At 35.3% G+C, this 20,726-nt stretch overlaps 1 protein-coding gene across 2 annotated transcripts; it reads right to left on the reverse strand.

The window, feature by feature from the left end:
- Nucleotides 1-3,035: 3,035 nt before the first annotated feature.
- On the reverse strand, nt 3,036-13,347 carry LOC110717659 (MATH domain-containing protein At5g43560-like). 2 transcript variants are annotated; one of them, XM_021896413.1, is made up of 13 exons: nt 13,088-13,347; nt 12,375-12,601; nt 10,738-10,849; nt 10,104-10,192; nt 9,923-9,991; nt 9,705-9,834; nt 8,895-9,053; nt 7,591-7,939; nt 6,734-6,846; nt 6,501-6,648; nt 5,307-5,776; nt 5,031-5,235; nt 3,036-4,617 (listed from the first exon to the last, which is right to left on the reverse strand). In XM_021896413.1, the coding sequence occupies exons 2-13, from the start codon at nt 12,553-12,555 to the stop codon at nt 3,196-3,198; spliced, it is 3,447 nt and encodes a 1,148-aa protein (XP_021752105.1). In that variant the 5' UTR covers nt 12,556-12,601; nt 13,088-13,347; the 3' UTR covers nt 3,036-3,195. The 2 variants fall into 2 exon arrangements, with proteins under 2 accessions (XP_021752105.1, XP_021752106.1); XM_021896414.1 differs by having other exon boundaries at nt 3,036-4,614; nt 13,088-13,346.
- Between the last annotated feature and the right edge of the window lie 7,379 nt (nt 13,348-20,726).

Here is a 20,726-nt window from a genome sequence, read left to right on the forward strand (position 1 = left end):
TAATGTCTCGCTAAACTACCATCTAATAAGCATACCTAAAACTAAACCAAAACAACAAATCACAACAAACACCACAAACAGATTCATAGATGATTTATTCCTCCCTTCAACCTCCCTTCTCATCTTCTTCCTATCAGAATTAAGAGCCTTGCATTTCAGCTTCAAGCTGTCAATCTCATTTAGCAAGCATCTTCTCTGCCTAGAAACATCATCAACTTCTCTCTTTAAGTTATTTATCTCACCCTTCATCAATTTCTTATCTAAGAGCAAGTTGTTAATAACCTCTGTTTACCAAGATGTACCATTTGGTTGATCAGTCCACTCAAATGATTTACATCCCCTTGATTCAGTGACTGGATTGTAAAATTTGCAAGACCTGAACTTTCGTCCAGGATTTTCCCTAGTCCAAGAAGTTAACTTTGTAAAGGGAACTCCACATTGACATGTTCTCTCTTTTGAAGGAGAAAAACTTAAAGAAGACATTACCTTCAGAAAAATCACACTTAACAACTTCATTAGTTGTACCAATTTAGCAGAATTAGCATTTCATAAACCTAATTTTTATTAGCATTTCATAAACCATTTTTATTAACAATCAGTAATTCACAAAACCCCCAATTTCAAAATTAAAATGAACCCTAATTTTTAGAAACTCAATGTAGGTTTTAATTGCTAAGTTGTATCAACAAATTGTGGATTAACTACCTTTGTATCAAAAAATTATGTGAACAATCGAACAAAATTATTGAAACAATTCAAGTTAATCAGTTAGTTAAATTAGCGTATAAACGACATACCTCAACTGCTTCAATTCCCACTTTTCAACCCAATTCGTAAATAATTATGTGCAGTACTGATGTTTTAGGGGTCGTTTGGTTCGCTGGAATGGGGAAAGGGAATGGGAATGATTTCCTTTGTTAGCGTTTGTTTTCACTTTTTTGTCATTTCCATTCCCCCATTTTATTTTTAGGTTTACCCAAAAATCTCCTAAACCCATTCCCAACCCCCCCCCCACCTTTTGCATTCCCATTCCCCAACCACCAGTTCACCACCATACCCTATCAACTGGACGCATCTCGCCGGGACTTGCTGCACCTCGCCGGAATTCACTTCACCTTGCCGGTTGCTCGTCGACCTTCCCCGACCCTCGCCGCCCTTCGTCGCCCCTCCTCCCACCTGTGGTTGTAGTCGGGCCAAGACCTCGAACAAAGAGCTTCCGCTGAATAACGTCGGAATCAGCAAGTGTGCGCGCCGCAAAGAGGACATCAGGGTGGTGGACGGCGACGTCTTGGAGGAGAGAGCGGAGTTGGTCGGCTATAAAAGGTTGGATGAGTTTGCGAGCGTCTTCTAGAGTTAGGGTTTGGGTTTGAAAAGGTGGTTGTAAATCTGGCGTTGCGACGAAAACGGAGGAATTGCCAGGTCAGAGGAGGGACGGCCAGTTCCGTTGTGGTGTTAGTTGGCCGGTGTGGTGGCCGGACAAGGTGGAAACTAATGAAAGGGTGCAATGGTTGTGCGGTGGTGGTTCTATGGTGGTTTCATTCCATTCTCCTCCCTTCTCACCAAACAACACCCTAAATTAAAAGGGTTTCATTTCTTTCTCCTCCATTTCCTTTCTGCATTCCATTTTGATTTCCCTGTGCGAACCAAACGGCCCCTTAGAAGATTTGATGGTAAAATCAATTTTTAAGAAAATTTTGATAGTAAAAATCAAAATTTCCTAATTCTAACCAGGCAATAGTTATAGGCATGTACACACACTTGTGTATAAATTGATTTCAAAATCTCAATATATATTCGGTTGAATTGGTCAAATACATACAGTATTTAATTAATTGTTTTCAAAGATATGTAAAGATTATCCTTGGATGCGTATATTTAATGGTGTCCATTGACGGTCATAACTTCGTATTTTATTAATTTTTATGTACTTTACGTAAAATTTTATATAATTGTAATTATAATCAATAGTATTTTGGATCAACATATCAAGTCAAATCTCACAAAAATACCATGACTATTGTTAGTTTTTAATACATTGAGTATTTAACTTGTAATCAATATATGAGTATCAGTTTAATTTGTCACCCTAAAAGTTACTTCGTAGTAAAATTGTTTTTGGATTTTCCTAATTTAACATATATTATATGTATATCATCATTGATTGTTTTATTGGGTGACACCATATGCAATTCGAAAAAGATTATTACTACTACATTCATTATAATCTTTATTGTTCCCTCTGTATTTGAATAATTGATACAGTCAAACTTGACATACATGTCAATGCACTAATTTGACCTAAGATATACAAATAAATGATTAAATAGTAGTAAAAATATTTTAAGGAAAAAAAAATGATTTATAAAACTTTATATTAATACTTCATCCGTTTTCTTTTATTTGGAACACATCATTTGGACATATGGTTAATTAGAGTAGGTAAACGAGCTAATTTATCAAATAATTTTAACACCAAGAATAGAGAAGGATTTTTTTTTTTTTTTTTTTTTGATAAGAAGAATAGAAAAGGGTTACCTTAACTACAACTTGTACCATTTATTTTGATTAATATTCGTCTTTATACATTACCTAATCTCTTCCTTAAAGTGCATGTAATGAAGGTTGTTGCAATCAAAAGAAAGTGGAGGAGGTGCCTAAAGTCCTTTTATTTTTCACAACTTTTGAGCTCTATTTTTATTAAAACTTTTGGAAAGTTTTGTCAAAAACTCCCTTATAATATTTTAGAAACTACTCCACCTTTTAAGTGAAATTTTTTGCAAGAAAATACCAGTCGCCATTCTCATCATTAACTTAAATTATAAGACGTTGACTTGTCAAGTGCTGGTCACTTGCGTGTCATGTGTATTAAAATCATAATGAACAACCCCCTACAGCTTTTAACCTGACTAATAAGCTGGCAACTCTGCTTAGATACCATCGAAATTCTAGGGATATAAATAGAGAAATGTGACGTTTTGAAAGTTCTCAAGCAAAAGCCATACCGACAGATCAGGTTGCGTCGCAAAGAATGCCCAGAAACAAAAGAACAAAAGCCTCATGTGTATCAACTAAAAACTGAAAGCAAATAAGCCAGCATCACTCTTTACAGAATGTTGTTTCTCAGCATTACAACCACCCGATTCCAAGACCAAATTCCCTTCATTACTTATTACAAATGTTATCTAAAATGGCCTTTTAATGTCCATTGGAAGGCCGGAACATAGCGTAATTATTTACGCCACATGTCATATTTGAGTACTCTGGAATATTATAAGAGTAGCCATCCACCCCTGAATTCCTCATGCTTAGCAATGACAGATCAGGACCCACCAATTGCCACTGGTTTGGCACTAAACTATCAACCTGACCATTCATATAAGGCATAGGATTACCTTGAGGGATGAACTCTCTGACTGAATCATAAGGACTGCCAGCACCATAATCCTGCTGGAAGCCATCATCAGGGTAACCCCTAGATCTATCAAACCTACAAGAGCTGCCCAGAGATCCTGCTTCGCTCAATAGGCTCATATCAGTAGAGTAACTCAACTGCCGATTGAAAAGGGTGGGACCACTGCCAAGACCCTGGAAACCTGTGTTCCCATGTGAAGTCCTACCAATAACCTGCTCATCATCAAGAAGATCATTGATGATGTCGAGGTGGGGAAATTCATCAGCCAATGCAGTCTGGACCAAACGACCGGAAGTACCAGCTGGCAATTCGGAGGGGAAGAATTCATGGGGTACACTGTTCATGGGTCGATATAGATCGAAATTTGGTGTATCATTAAGCATTGATTGAGAATCATACATCAATCTTCTGTTAATATCTCTCTGGGGGCTCCCCATCCATTGCTGACCTAGAGCCTCATCCTGATGATTAGCAGTAAAAGACATGCTTGAACTGACACCATTAGGTTCCATCCTTTCAGAAGCCTGAGAAAGATATACAGGGTTGGATAATAAAGAATGCTGGTGAGAGAATGTAGTTGATGTGTTCACCCCTGAACTTGCTAGCTGAGATGGATGCGTGAAACCACCAGAGCTTGCACTAAATGAGTTACCCATAATGGCATTCCTGTAGGACTGTGGAACGTAGGGATGGGCTGCTGCTGGGGAAGGGTCTGGACCCAGGCGTCCAGCAGCACTACTTGAACGGGACAACAATGGAGCGCTAGAAGCAGCTGCTTGCACCATGGAAACAACTGGGGCAGCTGGTAGGGTCCCAGGGATGAGAGGAGCACTTGATGGCCTTGACAATCCTGCAACCTGCTGTCCAGTAAGCTTCTCAGCCGGTTTAAGAATGGTAGCCTTTGTCGAATCGGGTTTTGATGCAGATGCTGTATAGTATGATGTCATCAAAGTTGCCCTGTCAGTTTGTTGATGCCCATTTGAGGATGTTTTCATAGATGTAACCACATCAGTATGAGGACCAATTTTCAAGCTAGAATTTGGCTTAACTGCCAGTGCAGGAGTTGTATTTCTGGGAGGGCAATTTGATGACTGTGGTGCCACTGCCACTCTTTCCTGGGAGAGTACTGTATCAATATGATCTTTATGCTCCTTATTGTCCTTCTTACTTGGTTTTCTCTGCAGCAACACAACATCATCCTCCTGCTAAACCAAACAAACCATTTTGGGGCAATAGCCATGATACTTAGATAAATAAAAGATTCAAGTTCACAAACTTATGTGAAGTACAGTATTTGGAAGAACCTAACATAATACAGAAATGAAGAAATCCTACAAGATAATTTTGCATAGAAACCCAATCACAACACGACACGAGCCAAGTCTTCTTTAGTGAAATTCTGAGAATTACAATACCAAATACCATATTGCCAAACTCTTCTGAATGCAATAACGGTCTCGACATCAACCAGGAAAACAAACATCATTCAAAACAACCAGGGTATAACAGTCATCCAAAAATGTCAAGTAATAAGCAAATGGATCATAGAAAGAAAAAAATAGCGAGATAAATCAGATTAAACAGCAAGAATATAACAATACAATTGTACAGTAATCACCTTTTTTACTGAATTCAGCTCTGGCCACTTGGTCCTATCTTGCAAGGAAGTGACAGCACCCTCAGATTCGTTGAATTCAACTGCTTTGCGACTGGGTGAAGCATCATTACAGAAAACAGCTTCAGTTGGTTCAGATGGCCATATATCTACCTCATTTCCAGCACTAAATTCCTCAAATGATCCCTTTCCTTGATGGATCTTTCCTCTACAAAACCAAATCTCATAGTCAAAAATGGATCATAATTGCTCTAAGATAGGTAGTGGCCAGATATTTACCTTGATGGTGATTTCTGGCTATTATAATTTGTAAAGGAATTTGATCTGTATGAACCATTTATTACAATGGAAGGAGCAGAATCAGTAGAGCAAGTGGAGGAACTATCATCCATTATAGATGAGCTCCTCTTATCTGCTACTCCATTTTGCACCGTTGATATACTACTTACTTCACTACCACTGGCTTCTGCAGGAGGGTGAATCTCTGATGTGTCTGTGTCCCAGTTAACAGGACTTGCATCTCTATCTTCTGAATCAAGCCGTAGCATGTCCACAGCACATTCCACAGAATCAGACACATCAGACACATAGTCAAGTGTATCATTCTTGTCAGTCACAGTTTCAGGCTCTACCAGGCCTTTCCCTGCAGCAGTTAAATTTTCAAGCAGATGTTTTTCTTGTACTGTGACAACAGGTTTATCATCCTTCAATTTGTCCTTTCCTTTGCGATTATTTCTCTTCTGTTTGGCCTTTTGTTCAAAAATAAAACACAACAATTAGAACCTTAGTCCAACTTGGCAATTGTTTAAACATATGTCTACATAAAGTATAAAACATTTGAGGATCGCCAAACATTTCACGTCCACAGCCAAAATATATATATATATATATAACTCCCTCAGTCCACAAATAATCATCCTATCTTCCATTTGAGGATGTCCACAAATTATCTTGATGTTACTTAAATGGAAAATTTTCTTACTCAACCCATGTAAAGTGGACCCCTCCACTAATTCTCATTCTCTCACATGCTATACCCGAACCCTTCTAAATTCCTTAATAGCCTAGCAGAATATTTTTCATGGACAAAGAGAGTATATAATTTTAAAATAAATAAATAAAAAAAAAAGTTAAAAAAAAAAAAAAAACACTCAGTGTTAAAATAAACAGACAATGTTCAACTTTAAAGAATGGACAGTATGTTATCTAAATGATATTTTAGTTCTTTGCAAGTTAGCACTGATGCAAATGAAGAAGTTATCCCATCACTTGACCTTGACAGTAATAAAATTTTCTTAGCACTAATGCAGATGGAACCACTATTACAAGCAGTCCCCTTTTTCTTCATCATAAATTCGTATCCAGCCAGATACTGGTTTTCAAGAAAACAAGCAGTCCCCTTAGACAATTTCCCACTTTTGTTGCTAAATTACTTTGAGCATCAGATTACTGAATGTCACAAAAAATAGCAACCTGTTTTTTCTTAGACTTTTTGTCTTTCTCACCAGCACCTCGCTTTGCCTTCTCACTCTCAGCTAGCCCTGCAGCCTCCTCTTCACGGATGAGCTCTTCTTGTCTCTTTAGTGCAACAGCCTCCTGGTAGGCCACTTCAATTTTATTGCTGTAATGTAAATACTGTATTAGGAGCAGTTACGCCACAAAAAAGACATTTAGTAAGAGGAACAACTTTAAAAAGGTTTTATAACCTGAAAATATGGGCGAGTACAAAAATTTCCACGGTCCTTCGGCCTAATTCCGTCAAACGCCTTTCATCACGCTCGATTGAGTCCTTATTGGAATCCTCTCCACTACCTCCATCCTAAGCAAAGCACTAGATGTGTCAACTTATTCAAACAACTATTACACATGGATTCTCACTAAAAATGAAGGGAAACAAACAAGTAAATACAAGGGGCCAAGGGATTGAAAATATTCTCCATCCTCCAAAGCAATAAACTTTATCAAGGTCCACAAATGATAAAATAAAAAATAAAAAAATAAAAATTATAAAAAAATAAAAATAAAACCAGTACTTGTTTAATGCTCAATACTATTCAAGTATTATGAGCTGATACCATATTGCAATAAACATAACACAGCTAGCAGTGCTCAAAGAAGGCCACAGCAAAAATCACCAAACTATCAGCAACATGTTGTCACCTAAATTGCAGTAATCGAAACTTATCATTGAAAACAACAACATACTTGTACTCTTGTAGTGATAATACTTCAAATATTTTGAAAAAAAAAAAAAAAAAAAAAAGACACACACACACACACTACACATTATATATAAATAAGGCAGCACAAATATTTTTCTTAGACAAAAACTGTAATGATTCCATGCACATATGAATAGGACCTGAAATGGAAAATGAAAAGTAACATCCACAAGAATCCAATGGTGAGTGCTTTTAAAACCAAATAATATAGGAAGAACAAGCCACAATTTTAGTTTAACAAATTTATATGAAAGCTACAGTGGAAGCCAATCATAACGACCAGGTACACAAATATGCTGACCCATACACGGAGAAAGAACCAAGTTTTAAATACAACTCACCTTTGTGCGGTTCTGAGGACCCTTGTCATCCTTTGGAGGCAACGGCTCCATGGCAGCCCTCTCAAGAAGTAATAGGACATCATCTACCAAAATGAAAACATCCTTTTCTACTCTAACAATTGGAGCAGGTGTATCCTCACCCTCTAGCAATTTTCCCTTTCCTTTTTTGCCCTTGCTTTGACCTTCAAGAGCTTTTAGCCCACTGTACAATGAGTCCATAACTAAAGTAGATGTGACTTCTTTCTCTATGAAAAAATGCTTCACAACAACTTTTAATATCATCTCCTTCTTTTCCCTCGACATGCGACGCCTAGTATTTTGATCCATTCCTAGCCAAAATGCACAAAAACTGCAAGAACAAAAACCGGTTAGAATTTGCATAGCAATAAATAGAAAAGATATTCATTCACATTTTTGTAAAAAAAGATAACATATAAACACATATAATACACAATTCTCAAGAGAGAGAAAATCCAATTAAAAATTTTGGAATGCAATTATTACTTCAGATATACATATACTTCCTCCATTTCACTAAAATTGCAGCACTTTGACTTACGCACTACTCACATGCTATGCTTTGACTAAATTTTATGATTTATGGTCAAGGAAAAATATAAACATGCGGGCTTTTGTTAGATTTGCTGATATAATTATTAATTGATAATAATATATTAAATATTGATATAATGAATTTGCAAGCGTGAAATGAGACGTCTTACAATTTTAGTGTAACAGGAGGAAGTGCGTGCATGTTGTATTTTATAAAAAAAAAGAAAAGTAAACAATAATCACCCACATCAAAAAAAAAAAAAAAAAAAAGGAAAGGAACAATGAAACTTAAAAAGGAAGCGGATGCATGGGTACGGTGGAAACTATGTTACCCCGACTCTACAAATCACCTAAAGTACCCATGTCGGATCCTCAACAATCCAAAGTAGGTATTAATATATTGACAGTCCAATTTGGGCCATAAAAAAACATGGAAATATTTTTATTAAAGCAGTAAAATAAAATTAATTAATTAATTAATTAAAAAAAAAACACAAGTTGGACACTTAAGACACACACCCATGGCAGATATAGTACCCAAGACAGGGTGGAAACATGTAGGAAGAACAATGTACATAAACTTTTTATTCCATCAGTATAAGAATAGAGTACAGAAAAGAACCATTTTACACTAAGAAGATCTACCATGAACTGACTGCTTTTAACAGAGGGATAAATATCATGTCAACATAGCTATTTCACAATGCAGTCGACAATGACAAAGATTGAGTTCATAGATATAGAAACACTACCTTGACCACCTAGCTTTGTCCTCTATCAACTTTCCCAGCTTCCCTCTTCTCTCTTCAACAAAACGCCGACATATTTGCTCAACATTGGTCAAGTACACCCGAACAAGTTCTCTTCTATAATTACAATCAAGACAACGAAATGGCCGATCTGCTTTCTCCCTACAAGCAAAAGCCAAACAGCAATACGATAACTTCATACAATGGTACACAGCTGATTGGCATATAAGTATAAAATCATAAATCACTGCTGGTTATCTATGGGAAATTGGTCAAAATCAAGTTAAACAACTGTGAAGAAACATAATTCCATGCACTGAATAAAACCAAAGTAATCCTTTATTTACATTTCTTTTTGTTGGGGGGGGGGGTGGATAAAAGTCAATCACATTGTCAACCCAGCAGTATTCCATTAGTCAATTCTAAATTGCACACCCTGGGCACGTGTTTTGACAGTTCCAGCTTGATTAGGTGTACAACACAGACCACTAAACAGCAAGTTGATGTCAAAGTAAAACAGGACTGTCAAATAATACTTCAATATGGTAATGGACATCAAGCTGTGAAACATTTCTCTAAAATTCAATCTAGTAAGCAACCACATGATATAAGTAGGTACATAAATCATGGCCTGTTGCTTTTATAGGATGAATTCTGAACAAGCAGACATTACAATAGTTATGATGCCATGACTGGGTAAACCAGTTGTATACAATCAACAGACATTACAGCTTTCAGAAGAATATCCAGTCTTATCTTAATACAAGACTTATATCTTAAAAAAAAATAAGGGATATTTAATAAGAAAACTACCTGATAACTTGAACTTGAGCCTTAATAACAAGCGCATCTTCTTCCACAAAACCATCTGACACTTTAGATAGCTCCATAAATTTCTTCCACCCCCAATCATGCTCTTTTTTCCAGAAACGATGCAATGTGTCTGCGGTATTTTTATGCATATCATATTAACATCAGAGAAACCATTCAAGAACACATCCAAAGATCAAGACACATTTTCAATTACTGACCAGAATATTTTGATTTTTTTGGGTCTTTATTCACCACAGCAATAGTGAATTGAGCAAAATGGCTCCATCCTGCTCACCAAAAAGGAGAAACAGTTAGGTGGACAGAGCTTTGAAATCAGTATAGTAGAGGTGGTGGGGAAGTCAAGGCCATAAATAATGTAACTGGACAAATGAAACAAACCTGGAAGAAGCTTATCATGGTTTGCTACACAAAGAAACAAAGAAAGGTGATTACACACATCACAGCCCTGGGGATAGATCAAAATGTACCTGTCAAAAGCAGAAGCAACATTATAGCAGAAAATTAAAATCACCGAATGCAGCCCCAAACGCTAATAACTATTATTTCATTAACCTGAAATACAGTAAACATTAAGAAAATGAACATCAATTTACATGGCCACGATCAAAACTCATTCAACCAAGCGAAACTTCATATAGGCTTGTAGAGTGCAAAGTACAAACAAATACCTTCAGCAATCACATTAGTATGGAATTTATACGGACCGTGTATTCCATAATTCATGAAGGCACATGCAAATTAAATGCTCCTAAACATGAATTGACACAAGGATGCACAGGGATAAACACAGAGACATTGAAAAGGAATATTACATGGGACAGCACACAAATAGTATAACAGAGAATGAAGGGGGAGAGCATCAAAAGAAGGTAGAGGTAATATGTTACAGAAAATAAAATTAATATGATAGACAAACCTTGACCTTCACAGAGCATACAAGAAATATGACAATAAGGGAGAAGAAAAAAAAAGGTAACAAATATAGCAAGGCAATACTACAAAAGTAACTAACCACTTGTAGCCACCAACTTCAAAAGCATTACTTCGAAGCTCTCTCTTGTTGATTGTCGAAAAACTATCAATCTTCCATGTGTACTTACCATACAGATCAACAGGTTTTGGCCCTGCAAGGAAAGAAACAAGGATCTCAATTCATCTAAACTGCGGTAAATGTGATCAGTAAAGCACAAGGATGACCTTGCCAATACATATGCCAATTGAAAGAACATGCCAGTACATACGTCAAAAGGAAGACCACATCAACGCAATCATTCAAAAGGACCACAGGAAGACCACGCCAACTCAGAGAGGAATTAATAAAGACAGATATAAATATCATAAGCAAGATGTAAGCATACAATTCCAAAAGAACAAATGCTCAATAGGAAAAAAACACATTAAAGAGAAATCAGTAATGGAAACACTGACCACTTGCAAGAACTACCAATGATCCAGCTGTACAGGATACAAAGTAGTTCATATATAAGCAGACAGAACCCTTACCAGTTTAAACTAATGGATAAACCAAAAGTTGTGTGCACACTACACAACAGTTTCCACAGCAATATTATGTGATCCATTACAGCTTGAATCCATAGAAGTCAAAAACTTCCCAGTGAGTTTATAATCAAAACATATTATCAAACCACTAAACAAATTTAATACTTCCTCCGTTTCTTTATTCTTGCAACACAACTTCTTGGCACACCATATGAGAAAGGGATTAGAGAGGTAAATGGACGAATCAATCTAAGAAATTTAAACCATAACAACTTAACACTTTTTCTTATTGATGTTAAAATTATTATAATTAAGTTGTCCATTCACTAAGTCTAATGTATTCTTAAAATGATTGCCAAGCTGGTGTGTTATAACTATAATGAAGCGGAAGAAATACTTTTAAAAATTTCTCCATATTACACCGGAGTTGCAATTTACCATACATTCAAGACCCCTATTTCTTGATAAAATATCAATTCGAGTTCTTTTAAAGTTTATAATCAGTTATGAGACATGACAGACCTACGGGGCTCAAAAAAAATCCACTTATCGACAACTGAAGTTTGGAATTTGAATTTACAAGGTTGTTTGTGACTTTGAAGATCCATAGGAAGGGAAAACAAAATTATAGCTAGGGAAGAGGTTTTCCAAAAACTTGTTTAGTTTCCAGCTTCAAAAAAAGGGATATACTACCTTTTGAGAGTTTCCGCTAATCTTAGGTACTCACAGTTGAATGTTACCACATACAGATACAAACTTTCAGCTTTCCGTGATCAAATCTTGAAAATGTTCCTTTGATAAGACAACATTATAAACAACAAGACATGAAAGACTATAGCTCCCATATGCTTGGTGATATACTTAGAAGTGGTAGTTGAGTAACATTTATATTTTTCAAAGACGAGAACAGAACACTTTCTTAAAAGTATCTTAGGCCAATCAATCCCTTTTGCACAGCAACTCTTTAATAAATCAGAATGTCACTCCATCGAGCAAATTATTCGCAGGAAATTTCAGTATCTTTTGCATCCTTTGCAAAAAACCATGTAAAGCGCATTCATAGATTCCTTCTCAACTTTCTTAAGCAGTGACGACAAAACTTAAAACAGCAGTAATAAGCAGAGGTGGAGTAAAATGAACCAAAATTACCTCCATCATCATCACTGCCATCAATATCCCAATATGGAGGTGAAGTAGAAGGGGTGCCATTTTCAACCTGATCGGAAGACCGACATTCAACCAATGCATCACTTGACTGGCAGCGTTGCGCACTCGACAATCTCTCCAACGACCTTCCACAAGCAGATTCCTCAGTCATAGTTGCAGACATAAATAAACCTAAAACTCCGCCAACTATACCCTACCAGCTCCTCCCACTGTAACAAAACAAATACAATATCATAACGGAAAACTTCTGCATGTACACTCAAAGATAGTAGAGCACAAAATGAAAACAAAGGTATGTACAGTAATCAAAAAATTTAGCAGCCAAGTATAGTTATAAAATTAATCAATAACATCTAACATCCTAAAATCAGAGAACAGATTCTTAAACAAAAATTTAAAAATAAAAAAATAAAAAATTGGAAGCCAAAAACCCTAACCGAAACAAACCTAACAGTTGCGTCAACCCAAAATGAATTGAGTAGAGAAGCAAAGATAATCAGAATCGAGTAAGAAATTAAAGAGGATCCTAATCCCAAATACTCAAAAACCCTAACTACGACTTCAACTGAAAATGAAAAAAAAAAAACCCAGAAATGAATGAATTAAATTGGGGTTAAAGAGATAATTAGACAGGTTAATAGAAATCGGACAGCAAAAGTGTATATGTAAGAATAGATCGATTGAATAAGACGAACCTGAAACGTTTCAGACGGAAAGAAGCAAGAAAAAGTTTAATTGGACAAATGTTTAGGGAATTTTTTTTCAAAGGGGGAAAGAGAGAGAAAGATAGACAGGAGAAAATATGTAAGAGAGAATTTTGGGATTTGAGGTCGAAGGAGCAGCTGCTCAAACCCGAGAACTTATTTTTATTTGTTTTTCAATATTTTTTTTAATTGGCTTGATTTGTTTTAATGTAATGACTAAATATTTTTAGGGTAAAATGTTGGAGGTTCTTTTTTAAAAAATTAATATAAATAAAAAAGGCTTAAATAATGAATTTATAATAAGGTTTTCATTAAATGTGAGGTAATTGAAGTAGGTGCCTAATAGCTTGAGTGACAGTGGGTGATCTGGTTTACTGCTTACTCGTCTTTTAAGTGTTTGAATTATTTATTTTTAGGGCATTTTTTTAGAGATATTTATCAAGGACTTTCTTTTTTAATCATGAAATAAAGTACACGTATTACTATACTAGTATTTGGGCATTTAAATTATGACTCAATGTTCTTGTAATTAAATTTGTCATTCACTACTTATTAATATTTTGCTTTCAAATAAAAGAGAATATAAAGTATGTTACGGCTTGTTGATAAGGCACTTATTGTTAGTATTTTTATAATTTCCTTTCCATAAAAATATTTATATACTTCAGTCTTTCTATAAGCTGCATTAATTTTTTTGTCCTAACTTGATATTCCTAATTGCAAATTTATTTTTTTTATTAACTTACTTGCATGCTAAATAAAATATCATTGGAGAAAGAAAGTTTGTCATCAAAAAACAGCAAGTATCAACCTTAAGATTCTAATTCTAATAAGTATGTAATTATTGTTTTTCTAAAATCATAGGATTCCTATCAAAAAAAATAAGGTTTATTAGAAGAACCTGTTTGTAAATTTAGAAAGTATTAAAGTAGTAGCTTGACCATTGGAACAATAATAGCAAACCTGCTTTATTGAGCAACACTGCTTGAAATATAATTGAAGCAAATTATTTTTTTTTTCTTAAAAAAAATAATACAAATTAGATACTATCAATTGGATCATTACTATGTATCTATGTGTGGGAGACGATTTGGCATGCAAATACTAGAAAGGTAGAAGATATATGCTGCTTTGGAGTCATCACTATCTTTCACAACATTTTAATTTTTTTAAAATCAGATTCTGTTTTTTTTTTATATATAATATATATAATCAAAATCTCTTTTTTTTGTACTAAAGCGTAAATAGGTTATTTTCAATAAAAAAAAAAACAATCACAATCCATGCATGATATATTAAGCAAAATAATTATATTATCCAAAATTTTAATCAACCATCAAACGTAAAAAAGAAATAATAAAAAAAATAAACAATTTTTTTATATGACAAGCTACAAAATATTGTAGCAAACCAATGGGGAACTTTATAGCTTGAAACCATTGTAGTTTAAAAATCTGATGTGGCAAGGCAAGCTACAATACCTTGTAGTTTGCCATTAGAAATGCTCTGATAAGCCTAGTGAACAATTTTCCGTCTTTGATCCCTCCATTTTCTATTTATAATTTATTTGTCTCATATATTTTTGGCCTTTTTTAATTTAACACAATTTGGGTTGTCTGACTTCGTTTCTGGTCGTGTTATGTCAGTTGCAGCTCAGCGGAAGCGAGACAAGTATGAGGCGCGTTGTAGGGCTATTGGCTATGATTTTCTTCCTTTTTCCTTTTCTTCATTGGGGGAATTAGAGAAGGAGGTTGGTGCATTGCTGAAGCGGATTCAGGCGTTCGCTAAGACTCAAGATATTGGTGCTCGTGCAACTGCTCACATCTTTAGCAGGATCGAGTTTGCTATAGCTAGAGGGGTGAGGGCCCAGATTGTATCTCGGCTGTCCACTAATTTCTTGTAATTTGGTGCCTTAAAGAGAAATGAAAAGCTTTTGGAGAGCCTTGAAGGGTTGTTTGTGTAAGCGTCAACTTCAACTAACCATAAAGTGATTCAAGCCAGAGATTAAAGTTCGTCTCAAGAGCTTTCCAATGACTGGTCACAAGTCCATTTCCAGCAAGAAACGAAGAAGTTACAGCCTCCCGAAGTTAAGCTGTCTAGGCAGGGAATTCTTCATGGACGTGCAACAAAATGGCACGTCTGTGCAAGGCTACATGTCCATGCCAAAATCTGCACGTCCGTGCAGACCTGCTCGATTCTTGGAAGTAGCTACTGCCCACTTTTTCACCCTTCTGCACGTCCGTGCCAAACTCGACACGTCCGTGCAGAGCCTTGCACGTCCGTGCCAAATTTGGCACGTTCGTGCAAGCCTGTTTTCGGGCTCTTTCCTCGTTTTCTCCATCCTTTTTGTTTGGAGGGTGTTATTTATACCCCCTTGGCTCCCCTTGTACGGGCATTCAAGTTTTTAGTTCTTTTCTCTTAGTTTGTAATCTTAGAACATTAAAACTCACAAATCATTAGTTAGATTTTAATTATTAGCTTGGAAAACTCAATTTCAATCATTGTAGAAGACAAGATTCCACCATTGTTGTTCAAGTTTGAAGCTTCTAGTAACATTCTCTTTCCTTACTCTTCTATCTTCCCTCGTCTTAGTTGTTAATTACTTGCTTAATTCTTGCATGCTTAGATTGTTAATTTCGCTTAATTCTTAGTTTGAATCTATTCATGAGTTGCTTGAAATCTTTAATTGCTTTAACTTCCATGGATTGTGAGTAGTCTAGTTTTCTAAGGTTTGGGTAAAACCCCCAATGTAGTCACTAATAACTTGTTGCATGCAATAATTTGGTGATTGTAGGGTGTTAATTAGTTGAGCTTAAGTGGTTTCATTGTTAGTTCTTGCATTTTGCCAATGTTAGGACTTTTTATCCAAGCTTTCTCAACGAAGGATCGAGATATGAACTTGAGTTAGCTCCCTTATGCTAAATTGACTTGAAATGCCATGAGAATAGGAATTTCCAGTTAAGGGAATGTTTTTGTCATCGTGATTATGCTTTAACACTTGTTTTATGCTTTCTAACCACGAGAGTAGGTTGTATTCATGATTCAAGTAATCCCTCTAGCTTGAGAGAGTAGTTGGGTGCCTTAGATGACTTCCCCTATTTTATCCCCTTATTTCACCTTGATTGTTGTATGCTAATTGTGATTTGTGATGAAGTTGAGTGGTATAACCCGAGCCATAGATTCCTCTTAATATTGTTAATCTCCTCTTAGCTTTAGTTGAATTGAACTAGTAGAAGTTACTTAAGACCAAACCAATATTGACTTCATTTAGCTTATTAACGGTAATATCTTGGTGGATGATTCAACGCCTCTCTTGGGTTAGACCCCTTCTTACCCTTGCTATTAGTTAGTGAGACCAAGATAGAATTTATCTTTGGTAGGCTCGACAACGGCCTATTACCATTGGACCGAGTCTTAAAGATCCAAAGAGGAAACGCGAATTAGGCTAAGAAATAGCCCAATCGAAGAATTCCATGATGCCCGAGAGCTCGCCCAACCGGGGAAGCCTTCGCCCTGAGGCGCGCCTTGCCAAGCGAGGCAGATAGGAAGGAATAGCCCTCCGCCTGGAGGCGCGCCTGATCGGGCGCGAGAAGAAGTGTTCACCAGCCGAAGGTGGGCCCGGCTGGGCGAGATGGCGCCTAACCGGGCGCGTGTTTCTGAGGGTCATTTAGCGACTTTTAATATTTGTTTTAGCTTAGGATTTCTAGCTTGAGTATAAGTACGCTTTGTTAAGCGAGATACTTACGTCTTTCATTAGTTAATTTCCAGATTTTTAGTTTTAAGCATTTGATTAATATTCTTGTTCTCTCAACACTTTTGGTTTATGCAATTCATTATTTACATTTATTTTGGTAACGATTTCTTTCCCTTTTATTTCAGTAATTTAATTGTTTTGATTATTCATGTCTTGTTTTATTGCTTTGCTTGGTTTAGATTTTAATATGTGTGAGTAATTTTATTTCTAGGGTTTGTGGGGATCCATAAATAATATGAAGGGGTAATTTATTGTTGTTGATTGTCAATGGTTGATTGATTTAATGCTATGCAACTAGATTTGGCCAGGTTTAATTGTATGAGTTATGCAATATTGATTCAAGATTCGAGAAATGAGAATTGATGTTTAGGCTTAGTTTCAAGCCTAGGCTTTGATTTATTGATTTCTCCCTAGTTTAATTTGCTTTAGTTTATTTACTCTCCTTAGTTTAATTCTTACAAAAACAATTTGGTTACTTGATAGTTTAGATTATATTAATTATTTAGGAATAGAAAGACCTTGTTTCCTTGTAGATTCGACCCTACTTCCCTATCTGCTTTAGTTAGAGGACTTAGATAATTCTTTTGATTGGGTGATACGACTTTATCCTATCAGATCCTACTAACGGATTTCATCCAAAAATCCGTTAGGAGGTGGTAAAATCCAATTTATGTGTTTTTTCGTAATATTATAATAAAAGTTTGAAATTTTGTGGTGTTGTAATCAAATTTCTGTATTTTTTATGGTGTTATTTTCTAATTTTTCTTAATATTTATTTCATATTCCTAGACTTAATAACATGTATGAGTGCATTTCAATTGTTGCCCTTTCCTTTTCTTTTTAAACTCTTCATTTTTTTCAAGAAAAGCATGTACTAAAAAAACAAACAAACAAATAAATGCATATACTTACAATATTAGTCACTTGTGCGTTACATGAGTCAAACTGCTAATTTAAATTACATACGCACATGCCAAAATGCTAGTTTTTTTTTTTTTTTTTTTTTGAAAAGGTAAGAAAAATTAAACATTAGGAACCCCTCGAATGCTAGTTTTAATTACATACAGGTACATTGCAAACAATGCAAAAAGTATATAAAAGGAGTACTTAATAGACTTATTACCAATGGTTTCCCCAAAAGCAAATAATACAAAAAACTCACGATGAACGACATCAGCACGAACAAAGCTCATAATAAGATTAAATGGAGAATCCATCTTCTTCGTCCTCCCTCTTGCAATCCCCATATGTCTTCATCATCTTCTTCTTCTTCCTTCGCAAACATTCGTGATCGGAATTAAACAAACCTTAAGAAAAATTGGAGAAGTTGCTTTGTGAGCTCCATTAAAGTTGTTGCTTCTTTAATATAATGGTTAACAGTCCACACTGTCAATTATTGATTGATTAAACTTCCAAAAATACCCGCCCACGTAAGGTATGTAAAATATCGAATATAACCCTTGTTAAACAATATGGAATAACAATAAAAATGTATACTAGAGAATAGGGTGTGTTCGGCAAAATATAGGTATGAAGGTAGAGTAATTGTTAGTTGTCAACAGGATGTTAGCTGTGAAGATAGGTAATTAAGGTATGAATATTCGGTAAAGTAGCGGTTGATTAGCTATCACTAACATGATATTAAAACAGACACCAAAAATGACACGTGTCACTTCTTTGTGTTGTTTTTTCCCTCCAAAACTCCCCTCTCCTTTTTTAACAAAAAACTTTTATTTTTGAAATATTTGGATAACAAAATTATCTCCGTGTGATTCACGATTTTAATAAAAAAATTATAGTGTAGAACTCGTATATACAATGAATCTTTTCAATTTTGTCATAAGTTCATTGTAAGGAGATTTCTTAAATGAAATACAATTTGAATATTTCAGGAAATTTCTGAACGTTTGAATATTAGTGTTAAGGAATTGAGGAGAGGGAATGATATATCATTAAATCAAAAGAAAGGAATACAATTGCTTTTCAATTTACTATACTTCGATTTTCTAGATTAAAGTTGTTGAAAGAACTTACTTAGCTTGTTTACGAAGTATCACACAAAAGACAAAAAATCCTTTCAGAAAAAAAAAAAATATATCACAAAAAAATGAAATCATCAATGGTTTTAGGTGGGAAAAAATTTCATAAGAAAGCGACACGAATACAGTTTTGAGGAAAGATAATGTCAGCAATGTTTTGTTTTAGTAATAGTTAATAGATACAACTATAATAATATATCATTCCTAATCTTATATATTATCTTTATAATAAGTGGTCGTTTGGTTGGGGGTATTCATCAAAGGGAATGGGAATCAACTGCCTTGATTCCCTTTGTTGTTGTTTGTTACGCCTTTTTCCCCATTCCCTTTACCTTCTTCATTCCCCTAAATCCTTCTAAGTTGATTCCCCCCAGGTATTTCCATTCCCATTCCTTAGCCACCACTATACCACCGTACCACCACCCTCCTACCTACCCAAATCACCGAAAAGTCGCATCACCGCACCATGGCCAGCCACGTCACCACTCGCTGCCTCTCTCCTACCCCTCGCCGCACCTCCCCTCCCTTCGTCGACCATCCTCACTCTCGAAACCCACCATCGAAAAACCTAAAAAACCTTAAAAAAAACCCATCTCCCTCACTGTAAAACGGCCGACTGGCCCTCCCATACCATCGAAACCCTAGGCGCTAGGGTTTCGAGGGTGGGGGAGGGTCAACCGATGGGTTTTACGGGGAGTGAGACTAGATTTTAGGGTTATTCTGGGCTAAGGGAGGTTTTTGGGGGAAGGATGAGCTGCGCTAGGCCGGTAGGGGTGGGGGAAGGCTGGCGTAGGGAGGCAAATGGTGGGGGAGGTGCGATGAGTGGTTTGGTGGATGGATGGTGACCGAAAAAGGTGGAAAGTTAATGAATTAGGTGGTTGTGTGGTGGTGGGACTAGTGGGATTTGTTTCCCTTTGTTTTTAAAACAAACAACATAGCAAATATAAGGTATTTTCATTCCATTCTTTTCTTTTTCCTTTGTTCATTCCATTCCGATTACCCCCTGCGAACCAAACGACCCCTAATTGTATTCCTTTTTATTTCGTATTCTATTTACTTAAAATAGTTATACAAGATTTTGAGACCTTTTAATTAAGGGAGAATAAACTATAATTTAAAAGGTTGAAATATGATGGAGAGTATAAAATAATGGGGCCCAAAAATACAATATTAATATTTAAATTACCATTATATAATTGTAATAGCGGGGTTCAATGGAAAAAAAACAATTATATTCATGGTGTTAATTTGAAATTTATGAAATAATAATAATTAAATGAGTTTTCTGTTAAATATATCTGTAATAACTTTACCAACTTATAAAAAATTTGCCCTTCAAAAAATTTATTAACTACTACTAAAACAGGTCATGCTTACATTGATCATTTTGGACATATGTCAAGCTATCATTAAAAAAATTTCGGCCAATAAAATATACGATGTCAGCTTTAAGGTTTTTTTAAAAAAATTTATTCTACTTAGCTTATTTTTTGGAAGTACATTGTATAATATTTTTTTTAGGACTAAATTAATTCATTTATAAAAAGCCATATGACATCTACATTATACAGTTTTGCTGGGAATAACATGCATCATTAATATAATATAATGTACACTATTTTAAAATATTTTCAACACAACTAATAAAAAATAATTGTTTTTTCTCAATTGTAGTTTTAATAATTTTTGCCTTATTATTTCATCTTTCTTATATGCATTGCATTTGTTTAATCCATATGAGTTGCCTCATTTTTATATTATTTCACAAATTAATTATGGGATCTAGTTACATACAAAAATCAACATCTTTTTTCCTAAAACCGTATATTAAATTTTC

Source organism: Chenopodium quinoa, unplaced genomic scaffold (genome assembly GCF_001683475.1).
Source record: "Chenopodium quinoa cultivar QQ74 unplaced genomic scaffold, ASM168347v1, whole genome shotgun sequence".
NCBI lineage: Eukaryota > Viridiplantae > Streptophyta > Magnoliopsida > Caryophyllales > Amaranthaceae > Chenopodium > Chenopodium quinoa.

Excerpts from the sequence above, each read along its gene's own strand:
- LOC110717659 (XM_021896413.1), bottom strand. The coding sequence starts at position 12,555 with ATGTCTGCAACTATGACTGAGGAATCTGCTTGTGGAAGGTCGTTGGAG. Across the intron at positions 10,193-10,737 it reads GAAGTTGGTGGCTACAAGTG|GTACATTTTGATCTATCCCC; the intron begins GTTAGTTACTTT and ends TGCTTTTGACAG. Across the intron at positions 5,236-5,306 it reads AGCCAGAAATCACCATCAAG|AGGAAAGATCCATCAAGGAA; the intron begins GTAAATATCTGG and ends TTGGTTTTGTAG.